At 38.8% G+C, this 21,427-nt stretch overlaps 1 protein-coding gene across 1 annotated transcript in view; it reads right to left on the bottom strand.

The window, feature by feature from the left end:
• Window positions 1-21,427, bottom strand: part of Nagk (N-acetylglucosamine kinase) — a 156,013-nt gene that overhangs the window by 46,123 nt on the left and 88,463 nt on the right. The window contains exon 6 of the mRNA XM_090384552.1: window positions 5,889-6,001. Coding sequence (XP_090240678.1) covers window positions 5,889-6,001 — 113 coding nt within the window. The remainder of the gene's footprint in view (window positions 1-5,888; window positions 6,002-21,427) is intronic.

Here is a 21,427-nt window from a genome sequence, read left to right on the forward strand (position 1 = left end):
GGCAAACTGATTGCTGAATTTTATAAACTTCTAAAAATTGACCGATTTCTTAAATTTTCAAAAGTGAAATAAAAAAAAAAAAAAGCACTTTTTCTTTGAAGTCAGGCTAGTTTTGGTTACGTAAATAGATGGTTTGACAAGTTCAAATTGAAATGACATGTTCATTTTTAAAAATAATTATGTCATTATGGATCAAATATTTTAATGTCAGAAATTAGATAGTACTGCTAACAAGTGGGAAAAAAAAAAAAAAGAAAAGAAAAATTCAGTGTGAAATTTTCACAAATGTGAGTGTTACTGAGTTTTCAAAATTGGTGTTCCTTTGACTCCACATGACAAGGTATGTAACAATGTCCAGCACAAATGCACACAGATTAATTCATATCTACAGTTATTCCACTAGTCCAGATTTCAAAGACAAAAAAAAAAAAAAAAAGCCCCTCTATTATATAACAGGAATAAATTTTACATTCAGTATATCCAGAACTAGGGTTGGCAACCTATGGTACTGGCACTGTAGGTCTCAAGACAGAACCACAGGACAATTTTATTTAATTATTGTAACAAGGTCATTAGCAAAAAATTCACCAGAAAGGCAGATGGATAGATATAACCAAGTGCATTTCTTGGGTAGTTTATTTACATAGAGATCCCATACAAGAGTATACTGGACACCAGAGACCTTCACCATAGTATGAATCCAGCACACCACCTCTGAAGAGTCTAATCCCTATTCCAGGGAACTAATAATGCACCAAATAAGAAATACTTTAGTTCTTCTTCATCATTTATCAGAAAACATATTACAGTAACTAAAGTCATTTAAATTTCAAACACCACTAACAAAATATTATTTTTCTTTTCTTCAGTCAGTTTATCTTTCTGTTAATGAAAAATCTGCATTTTCAACTTTAACATCACGAATCCTTTAATTAGCTTGGTTACTTCCTTCATTTATTTGAATATGACTTGTACTCAGTGGTGAGCTATAGTGGGCTCGCATGGGCTCCCGAGAGCCCATTGTTATTTTTTTTGAAAATTTGCGAGCCCATTGTTGAAACAATCATTTATTTTACAAATGAAATCCTGAATGCAATTATTGAGTATCCAGAGCCGAAACTACGGTGGGGCGAACGGGGCCCCATCCCCAGCATTTTAATGGCACAATCAATTGGCTATGTATTTTAAAATTGCTTCATTTTTGATTTAATTACAGTCGGACCTCTGTTTAACTAACTTCTTTATAGCGAATTTTTTTTATTCCCCCTTGGTAATTACATTTAAAATAGTTTCCATTGAACGAAGAAAATTTCCATGTAACGAATGGATTAGGAGAGACAACTGTATATGCATTGTTCTCACCTCTGGCCTTTAGGCAATTTAGATAATTAGAAAGTGCAAATTAAGGGTGAAAGGAATTACCATTTCGCAATGTTAGTGGTGTCCGTAAAACCTATGCAGTCACATACTGAGAAGTCGCGCTATTCAATATGCTTTCCATAGCCAGTCAGAGGATTAAGAAGATTCCCGACATTGATAATAGCCTCTGGTCAACCTGTGTTGCGGTTCCCCTTTACTCCGACAAACGGGCACATGTTTTTCGGAGAAGTGAGTGATCCACGCCTTCCAGTAAATTTCTCCGTCTATGTTTACATGGTCACAGTAGATGAATATCTGTGTGATTCCGACTTTTTGCATAGTATTCAAAGAAATGATAGTACCAACTTAGTTGAGGCAACTAAGATATTATATAAACTTTACAAAGATGAAATGTTGGCAGATTTTGAAACTTTGTTGAGCCTTTCACTGTGTAGAAAATGTTCTAAAATATAATGGCATACAGGCAATAATAAAAAAAAAAAAAAAAAAAAAAAAACTCTCCAAAAAACTAGCGCAAATTAAGGATGATTGCTAAAGAACTTGATGTGGAAACTATAAAGATCGGTCGTATGTTCGGGCCGCGATGTAGCTCACGGACGGCGATTGCGGGTTGGAGGAATTATCTGCTTTGTGCAAACATTTTGAATCAGAAGTTAAATAATCGGGATTATAAATCCGACTTTTAATCTGGAATTTCTTAACCATTTAGCACTAATGATCGATATCCTGCAGGAGCTCTCTTACCTTTCAGAAGCTTTGCAGAATCACTATGGTAAAAGCAGATAAATTAATTATTCGAACTGTCAATGCAATTGCTAATTTGAAAATTTCTGAAGGAAATTATGAAGCTAATGTTGAAGTTGAAAGAATTTGAAGGAAAATCGAAAGTAAAAAAAAAAAAAAAATTACCTCGTACCAAGTTATTAAATGCATTATTTTATCCTTAAAGGATAAGTTATTAATGCAACAGGGTGATTTTAAATTAAAAAATAAAGAAAATTACGATAACGTTGAAAGAAATTTTAAACATATACTACCCGAAATCGTGGAATGTGAAAAAAAACTTTCGTCTCTGTTACAAGACGGTGAAAACCGAATAAGAAATTTAAGTTTTCTGATAAAATATGAAAAAAAAAAATTAATGATTTTAGAGATTTTATCGAAGACAGTTTATCTTTAAAATCGAGTGAAGTTCCATTTTCAATTAAGAAAGCCAGAAATCCCTTTGAAACCATTGCGATTAGCAGTGCTGAAGCTGAGTGAGCTTTCAGCGTAATGAATAATATTGTGACAAATGAACGCGTTGCAGATTATGATGACCATACATCTAAATGGAAAACCATTGCTTCAATTTGATCCGGATCGTTACGTCAAATCATTCCTCTGTAATCATCCCTCTGCTATTGAACAAAGCAGAAGATCGACAACAAATATTAATAAAGAAGTAAATTGGCAATTTTTAGAATAAATTTTTCTTGAATATTTGTGAAATAATTTTTTTTCATGAAATATGTGATTTTTTGTGTATTTTTTCTAGAAAGTTTGTTTTTTATGTAATATTTGTTTTTATATTGTGCAATGTTTTGTGACAGTTTTTATGTTATTTGTGATGTGGGAAATATTTCATGTTAATTTTTATTCGCATTATTAAAATTTTAATTTTTATATTTCCCTAGTTGTTAAAAAAAAAGACCAATAAAAAAGTTGCACGGTAGATGGTTTATGTGAAACATCCTTCGCGTTTCTTTTAGGAATTTTGATTTGTATATATTGATTATGAAATAAAAGAGCTTTTTTTATTGTAATTATTTTATTGATCATTCACAGATTTTCATAATTTCTGGAAGACAAGATACAATGGATTTATGATAACTATAGTAAGAGATGTATACTTGCAAGTGCAACGTATCTAAATATCTCTGTAAAACAGCACCGATTGATGTACCTGATCGTGTATTTGTAGCGATATACTCAGCTGTTAGAACCTAACAATGGAATGTAACGAAAATGCGAGACGGAAAAAAAAAAAAAAAAGAAAGTGATTACAAATATTTGTATTGTTGTAATCATACTTACTGCAGTAGTAACTTCAGGAAGCATGATTGTGACGTCATACTATTCAAAATTCTAAAAGTTAGAACTCCAGACACTGTCGTATTCAGTTATCATCGTAAGGCGAGGCATGACAACCAGGTTTTTAAGTTTTTTTTTTTTTGAGAGACCTAGAAACGTTTTACACATTCACTTATACGCATGGTTAAGGGGGGGGGGGGGTAACAAGCCGCATCTGTCACCCCCCATATCAATCCCTGACTCGAGATATCATACCACTCACGAAAAATGCATCAAGCGGCCTAATCACACTACTAGTAGTGCGAGCGTGGGAAGCGCCTCCAGTGGAAGCCGCTGATGACGTCACTTCCGTGACCGATCAAATTAACTCGGTAGAAAGTCAGAAAAACTGCGAGCCCATTGTTAAAATATTCACAGCTCACCACTGCTTGTACCAAGTCAAAGAAAATTACAGCTTCTATAATTACAAGTAGTCAACAGACCAGTAATGATGGCAAATAAATATAAGCCTGATATCTTCTTGATTGAATTACTATACCCTAAGATGGTTGTGGGAAAAAAAAAGAGTATGTTTTTGATCAATCATTGTTCTATTCCTAATCCATTTAACACCACAGATTATGGTATTATCTTTTATATATTACCAGCTATACTTATATATTAGTATATAGTAAACCCCCGCTATTCGCGGTTGCTGATTTAATATAAAATGAAACCTAAAAAAATGTGAATTTTAAAGCGCCGTGAACATTTTCCGCCATAAAAAAACATAGGCGTGGCTAAAATCATCTTTTCCGGTCAAAACAACGCTCAGTGGGTGGGGGGGGAAGAGGGGTGACAAAATCGCGAGCTTGGATGTTTCTCACTAATCCTTGTTCAGTGTGTTATGCGCTTGTCATGGAAGGTTTCGTCGTTTGCTTTTAATTTATATGCTTATAAATTGAATAAATTTATCAATTTATAAATTGATATGCTTACAAAAGTGATAAATCTACCGTTTTGCAGTGTAAAACAGACTTTTTCGAGTGTGTTAACCGAAGAAAGTGACTTTATTGTGGACAAATTCTTTCTAACCCGTACAAAAATATGGCTACGAATAACAAGGGAAATGTGAAAATATCAAAGAAGGTGATGACATTAGCTAATAAAATTGAGTTATTAGACAAAATTTCTAATGGTGAAAGTGTCTCCTCAGTGGCCAAACATTATAAAATAAATGAGTCAACAGTACGATCAATCAAAAAATTGGAAGAAAAAATCCGCCGTGGTGTCCGTGAAAACGCGCTAATTGCTTCAAAAATTTGCTCTGTAACTTGTGATGTTAAATTTAAAAAAATGGAAAAAGCTTTAAATCTGTGGATAGAAGACTGAACTCAAAATAAAATTCCGTTAAGTTCACTCATCATTCGTGAAAAGGCAAAACTCCTTTACAACACTTCAGCAAAACTGGTGATAGCACTGGTGGGATAAGTTTTTTAGCTAGCAAAGACGCTGGTTTGTTTGAAATTTCTAATAAATATTACATTTAATATTAAATTGTTTCTTATTTTCATTTCGATGCCATATGCTTGCAATTCACTATGTACTGTCTATGTACATAGTCATTATGAAGGTACATATAATACATACATAGACAAAATTTTAGACTAGTTTTTGTTATATATTTCATACTTTGGAACGGAACCCCTTTATCACTATGGGAGCAATAACTCAGTATTCGCGGCATTTCTCAGGAACGTAACCCCGCGAATAGCGGGGGTTTACTGTATTTGCAAAATACTAATATATAAAATATAGTAATATTTTATATACACTGTATTAGTATTTTGCCATATATCACAAACTATATTATGTTTTGTGCTCAATGAATTTTTTTGCTTATATACTGGTATTTGAATGAACATATCACTCAATGTTTATACTCAATTATATGATGTAAATTGCTGGTGAACTGAAATATAACTTACATTACCATACTATTTAGTGAAGCCTAATAAATAAAACAGCAAGAACAAAAAAAAAAAAAAAAAAACCCTTATTAGAGTAACAAAAATAAATAAATATTTTTATAATATATAAAAAAATTTTGTTTCCTTGAATTCAATTATGCCTTCTATCAAGAGTCTTCCCGATTCAATTGATATATGAAGTTAAATGGTGATAAGGTTTTTTTTTTTTTTTTTTTTGGTTTGGTAGTTGTTGGCGCGTCGGCTTCTGTGGCCATAGTGCACCTCCCAAGGTTTTTGCAGTACTTTGATCCAAGCCCGAGGCGGGAATCGAACCCGCGACCTTTGGGTTGCCAGGCAGGCACTTTACCCACCTGGCTAGCCCGGTCGGCATGGTGATAAGAAAAGAGAAACAAATAAACAGTCATGTAACATAAATTGCAATGCTACATCAAAAAATTAAACTAGTTCAACAAAAATAAGCTCTACCTGAAAATGTTCCATCATTAGCTGCTTTATCCTATAAATGCTATGGGGAGCAACATCAAAATTATCTTCAGTATCAAAAACTGCTTTTACTGCTTTTAGAGAAATCCATATTCCTTTAAATAATAGAGTAAGTTTCAAAAAATCTATCACTATCGTTCATAATTCACTTTCATTTAACATTAAAATATAAATAATTTATATAATGTACGAACAGGAAAACATGGAAGCTCCCTCTATGTGACATCACCATATTAAAATCTCTATTGTTTCGTAAGCATAAGGGTCATCAATGCCGAAATCCATATAAAAATAACCACTTAGCCACTGCCAACGAGGAGGCTGGTCTCTACCATCTAAACCAATTAAGAGAACTTTAATATACTTGTATATTGTCCAAGTTCCAACCATAGTTTAACAGACCAACAGAATAAAATACATCAATAAAAACTCTGTATACAGGGTGATTCACTACCAGTGACAAACTTGCAGGGGGTGTAGGGGGCACAAAGACGAATCGGAATCACATAGCATTGCAGGGTCTGAAATGCCTTCATCATGTGGTAGAGGACGTTGAACGGGAGGTCGCGTGAACAGCGATCCTGCTGGAAGTCAGCATTTGCGAACTGTTTCTGTTGAAGAAACCAAGTAGCAAAAGTCCTCCGGAGTGGATAACCTGCAGGCTCCAATGATTGGACGTGTTGCAGATGGTATGAACTCATTTGGTTTGTTGACCGTATCCTCCATACCCACTGTATGGAGGATACGGTAATATTAGGAAATACCCAATCGTTGGCCTATCGCTTGAGTACTCGTACTCTGATTGCCTTCTGCAAGACTTAGGACATTCTCCTCATTGTCTGGCATCCTCGTCGTTCGCTCTCGATTCATGGTACCTCTCGTGAAACAACCAGTCTCATGTAACCTTCTGTGCACATGTGCGAAAATCATATGATGAGGAGCACGCCTGTGTGGGAAACGTTCCTGGTACAAGCACAGAGCGGCACACCCGTTACAATCCGCAGCTCCATACACAAGGTGCATGTTGGCCAGTTTAACGTTTGAATACTCGTCCATCCTACTGCCTCGGGAACAGGTTCGCAAGTGCTGACTTCCAGTGGGATCGCTGTTCATGCGACCTCCCGTTCAACGTCCTCTACCACGTGACGAAGGCATTTCGGACCCTGCAATGCTATGTGATTCCGATTCGTCTTTGTGCCTCCTACACGTTTGTTGCACTGGTAGTGAATCACCCTGTATAACTAATAATCAATAAAAACTCTGTATATAACTAATCAGCTCATAATATAAATAAACATCACTATTTATATTAAAAATTTTACTATTTACAATAAAATGTCTATATACATTGATTTTGCATTCTCTGCAATCTCTATGTACATTATATACATGATCTAGAATACATCAATAAATGCATATAAACTCACTTATACAGGGTGTCTCAAAAATATTGGTACAAACGTTTAAGGGAGGTAGGTAATATCTAAAGGAATGTGTATCACATAGGAACCCATAACCGGAAACGTCACCGTAAGTTGGTACACGGTGCTGTTCATCAGTTTGGGAGAGAGAAAATTTCTGGTTTACTCATTCAAGCAGTTGTTGTTTTGGATTTTAGGAGCATTAGCAACTAAGGCCATATTGCTCCAGGATATGCGGTGGTCATTCCTTAACCTTTCCGCATCCTCCGTATTTGGTGGTGACGGGCTCGAACCCCGGTCTAATCAAGAAGCGTGTGCTACGCACTGCTGCTCCTTCCCACCTGGCTACGGAGGCGCCCATTCAAGCAGTAGTCGCCACACGAAGAGCATGGATCGATATACGAACTGTGAGCAGGCAGACATGCACCTAGTGTATGGATTAGCACAGGGCCCACACGGTGTGTGCCTCCATGCGGCACAACATCACTTCGCAATAAATGTGTGGGCAGGTATGGTCGGTCACTGCTTAGTCGGCCCATACCTATTACCATCCCGCATGAACTCTGCTAAATATTGAATCTTTCTTGAACAAGTTCTACCAGGGTTACTTGACAATGTTCCAGCAAATGTGAGATGCAACATTTGGTTTCAACATGACGGGGCGCCTGCCCATTATGGAAGGTGTGTTCGTGACCATTTGAACAGGCGTTTTGGGCATCAATGGATTGACCCCCACGCTCACCTGATTTATTGAGCCTGGATTTATTTCTGTGGGGGGCCCTCAAATCTATCGTGTATGAATCAACTGACGGAAATGGATCTCGTGGCGAGACTCGTCTGCGCTGCTGCTACTGTCAAAGAAACTCCAGGTGTGTTCGACCGTGTCCCCCAATCCATGCTGCGTCGGTGTCATGCATGCATCGTGTCTCATGGTGGAACCTTCGAGCATCTGTTGTAACATCATGAAATGCATCCATCTCTTACTCCATTGTTAATATTATGTCAAATAAATATTTGCCACTAATTACTGTCTTGTGTCATTTCTGCTTCTTGTGCCTCTGCTACTACTTTCCTGTGACGTTTCCGGTTATGGGTTCCTATGCGATTCACAGTCCTCAAGATGTTACCTACCTCCCCTAAACGTTTGTACCAATATTTTTGAGACACCCTGTATACATATGTACACTATATACAAATATCATAAAACTACTCACTGTAAACATATAATAAAAACCTTATGTACAAATCCGATAAAGGCCTTAATTCTTTAAACTTTGAAAGAGTCTCGGTAGCTCAATAAGACTTAGCATACCCACTCTCTTAAGCAGCTCAGCAAGACATTCAATAGTTTCTATTTCTTCACAAGCACAACTATTTGTTGACATTTGTAGTTTCTATTTCTTAACAGATTTACTTAACAAGTACAGGTCAATGTTGCAAAAAAGTCGTGAGTCAGGGTTAAATTTGAAAGTGTTTGCAATTCTGCCCAGATACGATAGGAGGGAATACACGATGAGAGCCTTGTCAATCAATACGGCCCTGGAGGGAATGTGCAAGGCTCAAGGGGTAGAATTTTTTTCAGTGTGGCCTGAGCTTGTTAACAGGAGAGACTGCTTCTACAGGGATGGGATACACTTAAATAGAAAGGGTGCAAGAATATTTGCTGATGCTATCGAGGCAGTGTTAGATGGGTCGGAAAACTTCTAGCTTGGGGGGGGATTCACAGACTAAAAGGTTAAAAGTAGCCGCAGGCAGAGGTGAAGATGATTCTTGCAGAGACTGATGGCAGTCATCGTGAAACAGGTGAGTATATGGGATGTGTTAGGATAACTAATAATAAAGATAGGTACATGTATACTTGCATGTATACCAATGATAGAAGTATAGTAAATAAATTTGATGAATTTGAAGTGTTGGCAAGACATCAAAGGTGGATATTGTTGGGATAGCAGAGACGTGGTTTAAATTCTATACAGAACTGGAATTTGGGAGTACAATGTGTACAGAAAGGATAGGAAGGGAGCAGGTGTTATGCTGTTAATTAAGAAAATCATAAAATAAAAAGAAGTGCATCCAGTTGATATAGATGAACAGTGCACTGTTGAGTCAGTTTGGTGTGACATAAGCACTGCGAAAGCAAAAATAAGAGTAGGAGTGTGTTATAGGCCTAATGACTTGAATGAGTACAATGAACAATTGTACAGAGAAATAGAGTGGGCTAGTAAATCAGAATGTCTTATAATGGGGGATTTTAACTTCCCAGATATTGACTGGAACTTGTGGCTTGGTCACTCACACACTAGTAAGACTTTTGTGGATTTATTGGATGATTGTTTTCTGCAACAGCATGTTCGAGAAGCAACCAGAGAGGGTAATATTCTTGATCTGGTTATCAGCAGTGATCATTCGTGTATTAAGAATTTGCAGATAAAGGAACCACTAGGTGGTAGTGATGTGGGATTTACTTAAAGATATAATTACCGTCAGGGGTAAAGGAAAGGGTTTTTGCTTCCGTAAAGGTGAGTACAGTGGTCTCAGACAGTTTTTAAATTCTGTACAGTGGGATCAACTGACGATGTTACCAACAGTAAATTCTAAGTGGGAAGCATTCAAGGAATTAATCGTGGATGCTGCTAAAACTTTCACACCTAATGAGACTCGTAACAGAGAAGAAAAATGCATGGGATGCATATAAATTATCAAGCGACTCAGAAGCCTATGGCAGATATAAGCTAGTCTGTAATCAGGTCACAAAGGAGGTTAGGCAGGCGAAGACAGATTACGAGAAATCTTTGGGAAAAGATGCTAAGAAAAACAGCAAGGATTTCTTTAATTATATAAACTCTAAAAGGAAGGGGATGAATCTGATTGGTCCACTTGATATCGATGGTTTGACTGTTGACGATCCTGCTCAGGTAGCAAACAAACTGAAAGAGTATTTTGCATCTACATTCACACGTGAGGAGTTAAGGTTTGAAAATGGCAGAAGGTTATCAAATTATAGCAGGGTGCTTAATGATTTTGTAATAACTGAGAGCAAAGTGGAGGAGAAATTGTTAAAGTTAAACATAAGAAAGGCACCTGGGGTGGATGGGATCTATACAGTTTTATTAAAGGAGGTCGTAAAGCAACTAAGCAAACCCTTAGTCATAATTATGAGAGCATCCTTGGACTCAGGGGAGGTCCCCACGGACTGGAGATGTGCAAATGTATCCCTAATTCACAAAGCGGGGGGGGGGGGGGGGTTTGAAGGGTTTAACTTCTGTTCCGGGTAAAATAATGGAGCCACTGGTTAAAGATGCATTGTAGGATCATCTAGACAAGACTGCAGCAATAATTCAGACACAGCATGGGTTTGTTAACGGAAAGTTTTGTCTGACAAATTTGATAGGATATTATGATGTGGTTACAAAGGAACTGGAAGCAAAAAATAATTTTGATATCAAATATTTGGATTTCAGGAAAGCTTTTGACACTGTTGCGCATGGAAGACTATTGTACAAATTGGAGCAGAATGGTATTAAGGGTAAGTTGCTACAATGGATAAAAGGATGGTTGAGTGGGAGAAGACAGAGGGTGGTAATTAATGGGTGCTGCTCTTCGTGGACTAATGTTATTAGTGGAGTCCCGCAGGGTTCAGTGTTGGGTCCTCTGTTGTTTTGTATATTTATCAATGATATTGATGAAGGTATGTCAGGCTTAGTGTCGAAGTTTGCAGATGATACAAAGGTTGACAGGGTTGTTAATGACAGTAATGGCAGTGTGCTACTGCAACAGGATCTAGATAATTTGGGCAGATGGGCTAAGAAGTGGCAACTGAAGATTGACCTTGACAAATGCAAAGTACTGAATATGGGTAGAAGTAATCCCAGGTACTACACTTAAGGTGGTAGAAAATGAAAGAGACCTGGAAGTAATTGTGCAGTCAGATATGAAGTTTTCTGAGCAATGCAGACAGGTGCCAGGGCAGGTCATGGGGTTTTGTCAATGATATATAGGAATTTTGCTAGTAGGGAAAAGGAGGTGATTGTCCCTCTGTATAAGGCAATGGTCAGACCATGACTTGAGTGCTGCATACAGGTCTGGAGGCCTCATTTTAGGAAGGATGTAGATTTGCTTGAGCGTGTAACGAGAAGGGCAACAAGATTGGTGAGGGGAATGAAGGGATCCTCTTACCAAGAGAGGCTTAAGTTCTGCAAATTGCAGTGGGTGGAGACTAGGCACCTGCCCTGCGCGATGATTTGACTGAGGTGTATAAGGCCTTGAATGGGTTGAGCACGCTGAATTCTGATGGGATCCTTCCATTTGTTCAGATTACGAACCTAAGGGGGCATAAATTCAAATTAAGAAAAGACAGATGTAGAATAGATGTGCGGAAATTTGCCTTTAGCCAGCGGGTGGTTAATTATTACTATTATTATTATGAGCTTTATGGTGCAAGGAAGGCTGAGGCTTATGTTGCATCAGCCAAAAAAAAAAAAAAAAAAAAAAGAAAAAAAAAAAAAATTTCTCAGGACCCTGGTTGTGCCAAGCCCATACTCACCAGAGGTTATTGCTGGAACAAACTTCCATCTGTCATGGAAGTTGATACGTTAAATAAATTTAAGGAGGAACTGGACAGGCATTTGGAGGGAATGGTGTGATTTTTTTTTTTTTGGCTGATGCTGCATAAGCTCATACACTTGCTTTCTTGCATCACATGCCTCTACTACCACTACTACAAGTTGGACTCTGAAAAACCCCAAACTCTCAAAGTCTGGCCTTCAACCCATGGCCAGTGACTATCATAGTTTGATGTAAGCCTAAAACAGGCCATTCCTTGCTCTGCTCAGGGTATGAACCTGAGGAATCACACAACAGTTGACTTGAAACTTGTTTGATTCATCCCAACAACACTTCCACACTTTTAAAAATCCTTATAAAAACGTTTCTTCTCTTCTTTAACATCCTGGTTACCACACACTCTTATGCTATTCAATTCCAGAGAATAATTGCGCTCTCTGTGGCCTACTGAAGACACTTGTTCATAATAACATGATCTCGACCTAACAAATCCTGCAAAGTGTCATCAGAAGTGGTCTGGCAAGCCTCAGTCACAGTCAGAAGAGCAGATCTCTGTGTGGCAATAAGCTATCTCTTAACCATGCTGTCTCTTAACAGCAGCCAAGCCCCACATGCACAGGTAACCACAGGAATGAACAAACATTTATATAACATATCCAAGGACCTGCTTTTAATGCTGTTCTGTTCATACAACTCATTTTAATGTGTGTAAACGAACTTTATTTTTTCTTTAAGGTTCTGTACTTTGCATGGGGCAGGAAATTCAACTGGCCATCCAACACAATACCGAGATATCTGACCTCAGGGGCATATCCAACAACATATCCCACTGATTATATCGTGGGATACCTGGGACTAAAATGGACCTTTATCATTATCAACTTAGTTTTCTGGGGGAAAATAGTTAACTTATGCAATTGTGTCCAATGCACTATTTTGTTCATAACAATATTAGCCTGTTGTTCTAGTGCCATGCTCGAGTTACCACTGATCACAACCAATAAATCATCTGCATACACTATCAGTTCATAGCCTTGCCACTCTTCATTTAAAAGCTTATTTAAGACAAATTTCCATGTAAATGGGCAAAGTATGGATCCCTGAGGTGCCCCTTTAGTTAACACTTATTTTAATTCTTAGAAATTTACTACAAACTGTGACTGATCTATCATGAACTAGCTACACAGAAGCTGGTATAGTTTATCAGGGCACTCAATACATCTCATCCTTAATAAATACTCTCCCACCACAAAAATCAAATGCTCCCTGAAAGTCAATAAATGTTCCCAGCAACATACTTATTCAAAGACTGCCACACCATAACCTGCATATCAAGTATAGCATCTTCAGTATATCTGCACTTCTTAAAGCCATAATGATGTTAGACATCTAATTCCTCTCAACATACCACATATCAGGTCTTTTAATCATCATGCATTCCAAAATTTTACCAAGAAACTGTCAATAACTCTTTTCATACCAACAAAGAAATACTGTTCAAAGTTTAGGCCTAAATGGAAGTCAGATGAACTAATAAGATATGTGGCTGGTTGGTTGGTTTGGTTTGGTTTTTAATGGCGCATTGGCAGCTAAGGCCATAATGCGCCAAGTCAAGTTTAAAATGTTATTAAACATTTTGGTAGCAAAGGCTACCACGTCAAACGATTAATTATTATGTTAAAAAGGTATAAAAGTAAAAGCATAAAACTTAGATCTTTGTATAAACATTAATATATTGTAAAAAGTTAAAAACGTCAGACATATTGTCTCTGTCACCTATTATCTGACTGAGTGTAAATGGCTCAGTCAAATTATTAAAATCAGTACAACACAAGCGTCATGCTTCAATAAAAACAGGACATTCTACAAAAAGATGACTGACGGTTAAAATAACATTACACATCTCGCACATAGGTGGGTCATCCGCCCTCAGCAGATAGGAATGGGTTAGATGACTATGACCTATGCGGAGCCGAGCAAGAACAACTTCCTCTCTTCGGACCCTGCGTAGACTGGACTGCCATTGGGCAATTACAGGCTTAATGCGATGTAATTTATTTGTGGCCTGTCCGTGCCAAGAATCTTGCCATTGGGAAAGTAGTTTAGAACGTATTATTTGCCTGTAGTCTGTATAGGGGACTGACAGACAATGATTATCCAGGGAAATGGCTGATTTGGCAGTGGCATCAGCCGATTCATTTCCCCGGATCCCAATGTGGCTTGGGATCCAGCAAAAGCGAATATCATATTCCAATTCTATGATAGAAAAAAGAATCTGCCGGATCCTGGACAGGATCGGATGAGGGTTAAAACTCACCGATACCAGAGCCTGTAACATGCTCGATGAATCGCAATAAATCATATACCTCTGGTAGTCGCGATTTTGAATGTGATCTAGGGCTGTTTGTATTGCATGCAACTCTGCAGTATATATGCTAGTTTCTTGTGGGATCTTATAGGATAATGTTTTGTGAGGGAACACAACAGCATATCCCACATGACATTCTAACTTTGAGCCATCTGTGTAGACTGGCAGAAAGTCAGAATACTGCTGTCTATGTGATGCAAAGAGTTGCTGGTAGACAGATGGCGGTGTAGTAGCCTTCTCCCAGATCTTAAGGGAGAAGTCGCAAGTTGGAAAATAAGCATGCCAGGGTGGAAAGAATTGCCTTGGTGACTGGGCAACGTTGTCTACCGTCATGTTTAGCTCATTCAGCAGCCCTTGAATGCAAATACCAAAAGGTTTGTTGGCAGTCCGACGGCTGTTGTAGAGGTTTTCCCAGCGCGGCTCAAAAATGGATGGCCACGTGGGATGATCGGGCAGGGATTTTAATTTGAAGGCGTACTGTAAGGACAACTGCTTACGTTGAAGAGACAGAGATGGTTCATTTGCTTCAACGTAAAGGCTTTGGACAGGAGATGTGCGAAATGCTCCAGTGGCTGTCCGGATGGCTTGATGGTGGATTGGATCTAACCACCGAAGTGCAGAACCATAAACCTGAGACCCATAGTCGAGTTTGGAACGGACAGGTGCTCGGTAAAGGCGAAGAAGGGTTAAACGATCTGCACCCCATGAAGTTGATGAAAGGGCACGAAGGATGTTAAGCCCTTTGACACATCTTGTCCTCAGCTGACGAATGTGTTATAAAAATGTCAGCTTTTTGTCGAAAATAAGTCCAAGGAATTTGAATTCTGCTACAACTGGGGTGTTATTTTGCCCAAGCCTTAATTCTGGGTCAGGATGAAGATTACGTTTGCGACAGAAGTGTACACAAAGTCTTCTGTGATGAAAATCTGAACCCATTAGCCAAAGACCAAGCTGTAAGATGATCAATGGTTTTCTGCAGTTGCCTTTCAATGACCCTCATATTGCACGAATTACAAAATACAAAGGGTACTAGGAAAGTTTTGCAATACAGCTTTGTTTATTTAATATTTTCAAAGTAATTTCCTCTACATTCAATACACCTCTCCATCCTCCGAAACCAATCTTTAAACCAGTTCTGCCAAGTTTCACTAGGGAGTAAAGCACACTCGTTGTCCCAAGCCCGTAGAAGGTCCTCATCACTGGAAAACCGCCTCCCTTTTAGCTTCATTTTCACATGCAGGAACAGAGCAAAGTCGCAGGGAGCAAGGTCTGGCCTGTAGGGAGGGTGCTCGAGAAGTTTCAGTCCTGTCGTGGTCAAATATTCGGTGCAGGCTTTGGCGCGGTGAGCTGGAGCATTTTCGTGATGGAGGTACCAGGTGTCCATTCTTGACTTTGGCCGCAGGTTCTTCATAGATCCAATGACTTTAGGCAGGCATTGTTCAGTATACCACTTAGCTGTGACTGTCTTCTGCGTGTCCAAAACGACACGTTCCACAATTCCACTCGATTTGAAAAATACAGCTATCATTTTCTTCTTTACAGATCGGGATTTTCTGACAATTACGGGTGTGTCGTCATCATCAAAGACCCAAACTTTGTTTTGAGCCTTGGTCGGCAGATCGTAATAGTACAGCCAAGTCTCGTCACCTGCCACGATGTTGTTCACATACCGAGATTGTCCCTTATCAAACTTTTTTAACATCTCCCGGCACCAAGTCACACATCGTGTCATCTGCTCTTCAGTCAGTTGATGTGGCACCCAGAGAGAACAAAGTTTCTTCACGTGCAAATGATCTTGCAGAATCGAACGAATTGCTGGTGCATTTAGGCCCAAAGTATCCTCTATCTGTTGGTAGGTCACTCGCCTGTTTTCGTCAAGCATTTTCCTCACAGCAGTAACGTTTTCCTCCGTAACTGACGTTCGTGGCCTTCCCGGCCTCTCAGAATCCTCCAGAGTGAAATTACCCCTTTGGAATTCTCTATACCACCTGAATATCGTTGTACGATGTGGACAGTCATCATCTAGTGCAAGAGTCATTTCTTCTAATCACTGGTCTATGGTTAAACCACGCACAAAATTATACCGCAAAACTGTCCTTATCTCATTTCGTGACCACGATGCCATCGCAAGCACTTTACACTCTCACTACTAATGAATAACTGAGCTCATCGACTTGGCACGGCGGCTACTATGCACGTATGAACATGTCTCAACATGCAGCAACAAGCAGCTTCCTGTGATTCATTGTTGCGTCATATTGCAAAACTTTCCTAGTACCCTTTGTATAGCAAAGTCGTCTACATAGAGGGCATTGTTTACAGTGGGTGGAAGTTGTTCTGCGATAGAGTTTATTTTGATTGCAAAAAGCGTAACACTTAGAACGGATCCTTGTGGGACTCCCTCTTCCTGAGAGAAAACTCGAGGGTGGATCCTAAACGGACTTGAAATTGGCGATTCGAAAGAAAGTTTTTAATAAAAACAGGAAGGTTACCTCTAAGACCAAAGTTATAGAGGTCTTTTAAAATTCCAAATCGCCAGGCTGTGTCGTACGCTTTTTCAATATCAAAGAAAACTGCTACCAAATGCTCGGATTTAATAAAAGCATCACGAATGGACGTTTCCAATCGGATTAAATGATCCAGAGTGGATCTATTTCTTCAGAAGCCGCACTGTGTCCTGGAAAGCAGACCATTTCTTTGGACCTGGAGATAATTGTGCAATCAGATATGAAGTTTTCTGAGCAGTGCAGACAGTCTGCAAGAGTAGCTCATGGTGTCTTGTCAATGATATACAGGAATTTTTCTAGCAGAGATAAGGAGGTGATTATCCCCTTAATTATGGCAATTGTCAGGCCACACCTTGAGTACTGTATACAGGTCTGGAGGCCTCATTTTAAGAAGGATGTAGAGCTGTTGGAATGAGTACAGAGAAGGGCAACAAGATTAGTGAACAGAACAAAGAGTTGCTCTTACGAAGAAAGGCTTAAGTTTTGCAAATTACAGAGTCTGGAGACTAGGCACCTGTGAGGTAATCTGATTGAGGTGTATAAAGCCTTGAATGGTTTGAGCATGCTCAATGCTGATGGGACTTTTCCTCTTGCTCAGAATAATCATCTGAGAAGGCATAAATTAAAATTGAGGGAAGACAGTTATTATTATTAGCCATAAAGTTCAAAGAAAGTTCCTGAGGCTTATCTGCACCAGCCAAAAAAAAAAAAAAAATCCTGAGAGAGAGAGAGAGAGAGAGAGTCAGAAGTAGAAAGGATTCACTAAGAAAGAGAAGAATGATGATATCCAGCTCAGGACACTGGGTGTGGCAAGCCCATACTCACCAGATGTGAGCTCCTGGGATGAATTGTAGGATAGATGTGCGGAAGTTTGCCTTTAGCCAGCCAGCGGGTGGTGTATTGCTGGAACAAACTTCCATCTGTCGTTGTAGAAGTTGATAGCTTAAATAGATTCAATTTAGAAATAGACAAACATTTGGAGCAAGTGGATGGGTGAAATGAGACTTTTTTTGGGCTGATGCTCTATAAGCTTGCTTTCTTGTATCATGTAGCTTTAATAATGCTAATATTATTGCTTTATTTTCACTGCCTTTTCACGGTCTCTAATTCTAGCCCATAATACTTGATTTTCCATATTTATCTTTATTTACCTGCCATTGACTCCAGCTTATCCCACACAATAAGATCTGGTTAATGCAGCTCAAATATATAAAATATTAAATATAGGGCAATATTAAGTATAGGATGGGGTGGGAGTTATGCTCTTAGTTAAGCAGCACAGAAAATCTAAGGCCAAGGGCAATATTAGTACAGAATGGGGGAGTAAGTTATGCTTTTTTTTTTTTTTTTTTTAATGTAAACCCCAAACACGAGAGGTATTAGAACCTGTAGTACTTAGTACAGTGCTTGGGTTCGAGGTTGACAAGATAACAGAAGATATTTGTTGTCATTGGACTTGAACTTCTGTAGACTGTAATTTTCAGGAAAAACTTATGAAGGAAGGTTGTTCCAGAAAACGGCAGTTGAATGAATAAACAAGGAAGATGAAAAGTTGGTTCTGTGAGTTTGAAGTTGGACAGTAAATGGATGTTGGCTAGTGGCGGCACATGTTCGGACTGTTTTGAAAGAGAGAGCGGGAATTATAGAAGCCAATTCAGAACAGTGCCCATGGAAATATCTGTAGAAGAGGCATGCAGCAGAAACAGTACGTCTGTGAGACAGCTAGTGGAGAGACTCTGTTAGAGATGAATCATTAATTAACCTAACTGCCCTCTTCTGAACAGAATCAAGAAGCCTGAGAGAGGTTTTGGGGGCACCACCCCAGATGTGGTAACAACATTCCATGGTAGAGAGCATTTGCGATTTGTACAGAGCAAACAGCTGTTTGGAAGAAAAGTAAAGCCGAGAGTGAAGGAGAAAACCAAGTTTTTTAGATGCAGAGAGAGCAATATTTGTAATGTGCTTGTGCCAAGAGAGATTAGAAGTCAGGATAATCCCCAAAAGAGATATATCATTTTGCCTAGAAATCGGAGTGTCACCAAAGAGAAGCATAGGAACAGAAGAATCCTTTTTTGCGAGATATAAGACAAGACTGAGTTTTAGAAGGATTGAAATCAACTAAGTTGTTTTTTCCCCACTGGAGAATTACCTGGAGATTGGCATTTAAGGAAATGGTAGCAGATATTCGAGAAGTTGACACTGATTGAGCAGGGCAAGGTCTCTCAAAATGGAAAGTGGAATGCAATGTGCTATCATCGGCAAAACAATGGATAGGATTTCCAGTCAATGGAAGAAGGTCATTAATATGCAAGAGGAAAAGAGTGGGGGAAAGAACTGCACCTTGGGGGACATTGGCATTAGTGGAGAAGTTAGAAGACAGAGAGCCATCTACCATCACCCTCAGTGAGCGATCAGAGAGAAAACTGGATAACCAATTACAAAAAACAGTTGGCAAACCATAAGATGGAAGCTTGTTTAGAAGACCTTTATGCCAAACATGATCGAAAGGCTTTGAGATGTCAAGAGCAACTGCTTGTGTTTCACCGAACTTTTCCATTGAATAGTCCATAAATGGGTAACATAAGCCAGAATGTCACCAGTGGATCGACACCGACAGAATCCATACTGGCGATTGTTGATCAGATGGAAGGTTTCTAGGTAGTTTAAGAGTTAGCGGTTAATTGATTTCTCCATTACTTTAGAAAGAGTAGATGTAATTGCAATGGAACGATAATTGGATGGAAGGGATTTGTCACCCTTTTTAGGAATTGGCTGGATATGAGCAAATTTCCAAGCAGAAGGAAAAACATCTTTGGAATAAGAACGTGAAAAAAGGCGCAAAGAACAGGAGTAAGTCCAGGAGCACAGGTTTTGAGAACAAGTGGATAAATACCATCGGGACCTGGAGCTTTCTTACCATCAAGATTCGTCAAAATCCTTCTGACATCTTTTTGACGGAAGACCACGGGAGGCATTGAATGGAGCGTGTTGGGAATGGTGGGAGGTGTTTTACCAATTTCATTAATACATGAGTTGGAAGAAAAATGGGATGCTAGCAGGTCAGCTTTATCCTTGGCTGAAGTGACAACAGAACCATGTGGTTTTGACAGAGATGGGCAAAACTTGCGGCCAATAGCTTTGGCAAGAGACCAGAATGCTCAGCTACCATTAGGGCAATAAGCAAATTTTCTACTCTTAGCCTGTTGAAACTCTAGTTTGGACTGATTAATAACTGCTTTACAATTGTTGCGACCTTTGGTGCAGGTAGAATATGAAACTGAAGAATTAGTAACAAGCCAATTACGATATGCAACGTTCTTCTCTTGAACAGCCTTAGCACATTTATTGGAAAACCAAGGTTTAGATAAAGGATGAGATTTTAAAGTGGAGTGTGGGATAGAGGATTCCATTCCTGCAAGAATAATTTCACTGACACAATCTGAGCAAACGTTGACATCAGAAGTTTTGAAACAGTAATCTGACGAAGGAAAGAAATCTCGCAGGTCATCCCATTTTGCATTCTTGTAATGCCAAATAATACGAGGTTGGGAACAGCCATGAGATAAAGGCTCCATTGGAGAAGAGACAATCACCAAGTTGTGATCTGAGGTGCCTAAATGACCTCTCACTTTGACCGTGCACTTAGAAGGGCTGTTTGTGAGAAAAAGATCAAGTGTGTTGGCTGTACAGTTAGGATTGTCTGGTATTCTTGTAGGTAAATGAAAAATCTGTGCAAGGTCATTAGTAATTGGAAAACCCTCAGCAACTCGACCAGCTGGGTCGGTGTGACTAGAAAACGGAAGCCAGTTGGAGTTATGAACATTAAAATCACCAAGGAAAATTACCTCACTGTTAGGAAAGTTGGACTGGAGGAAATCCATTTGCCAAGAGAGGAAGTCAAAGAGCTCCAAGTGATTAATGGAGTTGGGAGAATGATAGAGACAACAGATGAATTTGACACATTGAGGTAGAGAGATTTTAAGCCAGAGAAGATCGAAAAGAGGAGATTCCAAATTACCAAGTCTCTGACAGGGAATATCGGAACGGACATATGCACAAGTACCACCTTTGAGGAGAAAGGAATCATACAGCGAATAATTTGGGCATCTGAGATGAGCAGTAGATGAATCAACCGATAACTGAGATTCTGTCAGAAAAAGTACATGGGGTTTGGCAGACTGCAAGTGGAAATGGACATCGTTGAGATTAGAATTGAGACCACGTATATTTGTCAAATGAATTAGGAAGTCCTTGGGAGGTTTAGATCTTTTTGCAGATAAGCTTACTCTATTAGTTTGACAATTCATTGTACATTCAATAGTAAGAAAAAGTGGGTGGGACATGCTGTATGAAGTAATGAAATTTTTGGATATGGCATACACATGGTAAGAATATACCCAGATCCATGACATAATGTGGTCTTGAAAATGGCCTTGATTTTTGTGCAAGTGCGCACAAGTCAAACATCAATATTGCAATCAGCAGTCTTACTTTGCCTGGAGCAACAAATTCTGTAATTAGTCCAGAGTAGTATAAATCAATTCAATGGAGTGACAAATCTCACTTTCCAATAAAATGGGCAAAACAAGTAAGATGCATGGAGAACATCTGACGGAGTGCACTGTGCTAACAATACAGTGGGTTATTGTGTAGCACTGTTTC

This window comes from Mastigoproctus giganteus, chromosome 11, assembly GCF_048544385.1.
Source record: "Mastigoproctus giganteus isolate SK-2022 chromosome 11, ASM4854438v1, whole genome shotgun sequence".
Classification (NCBI taxonomy): Eukaryota; Metazoa; Arthropoda; class Arachnida; order Uropygi; family Thelyphonidae; genus Mastigoproctus; species Mastigoproctus giganteus.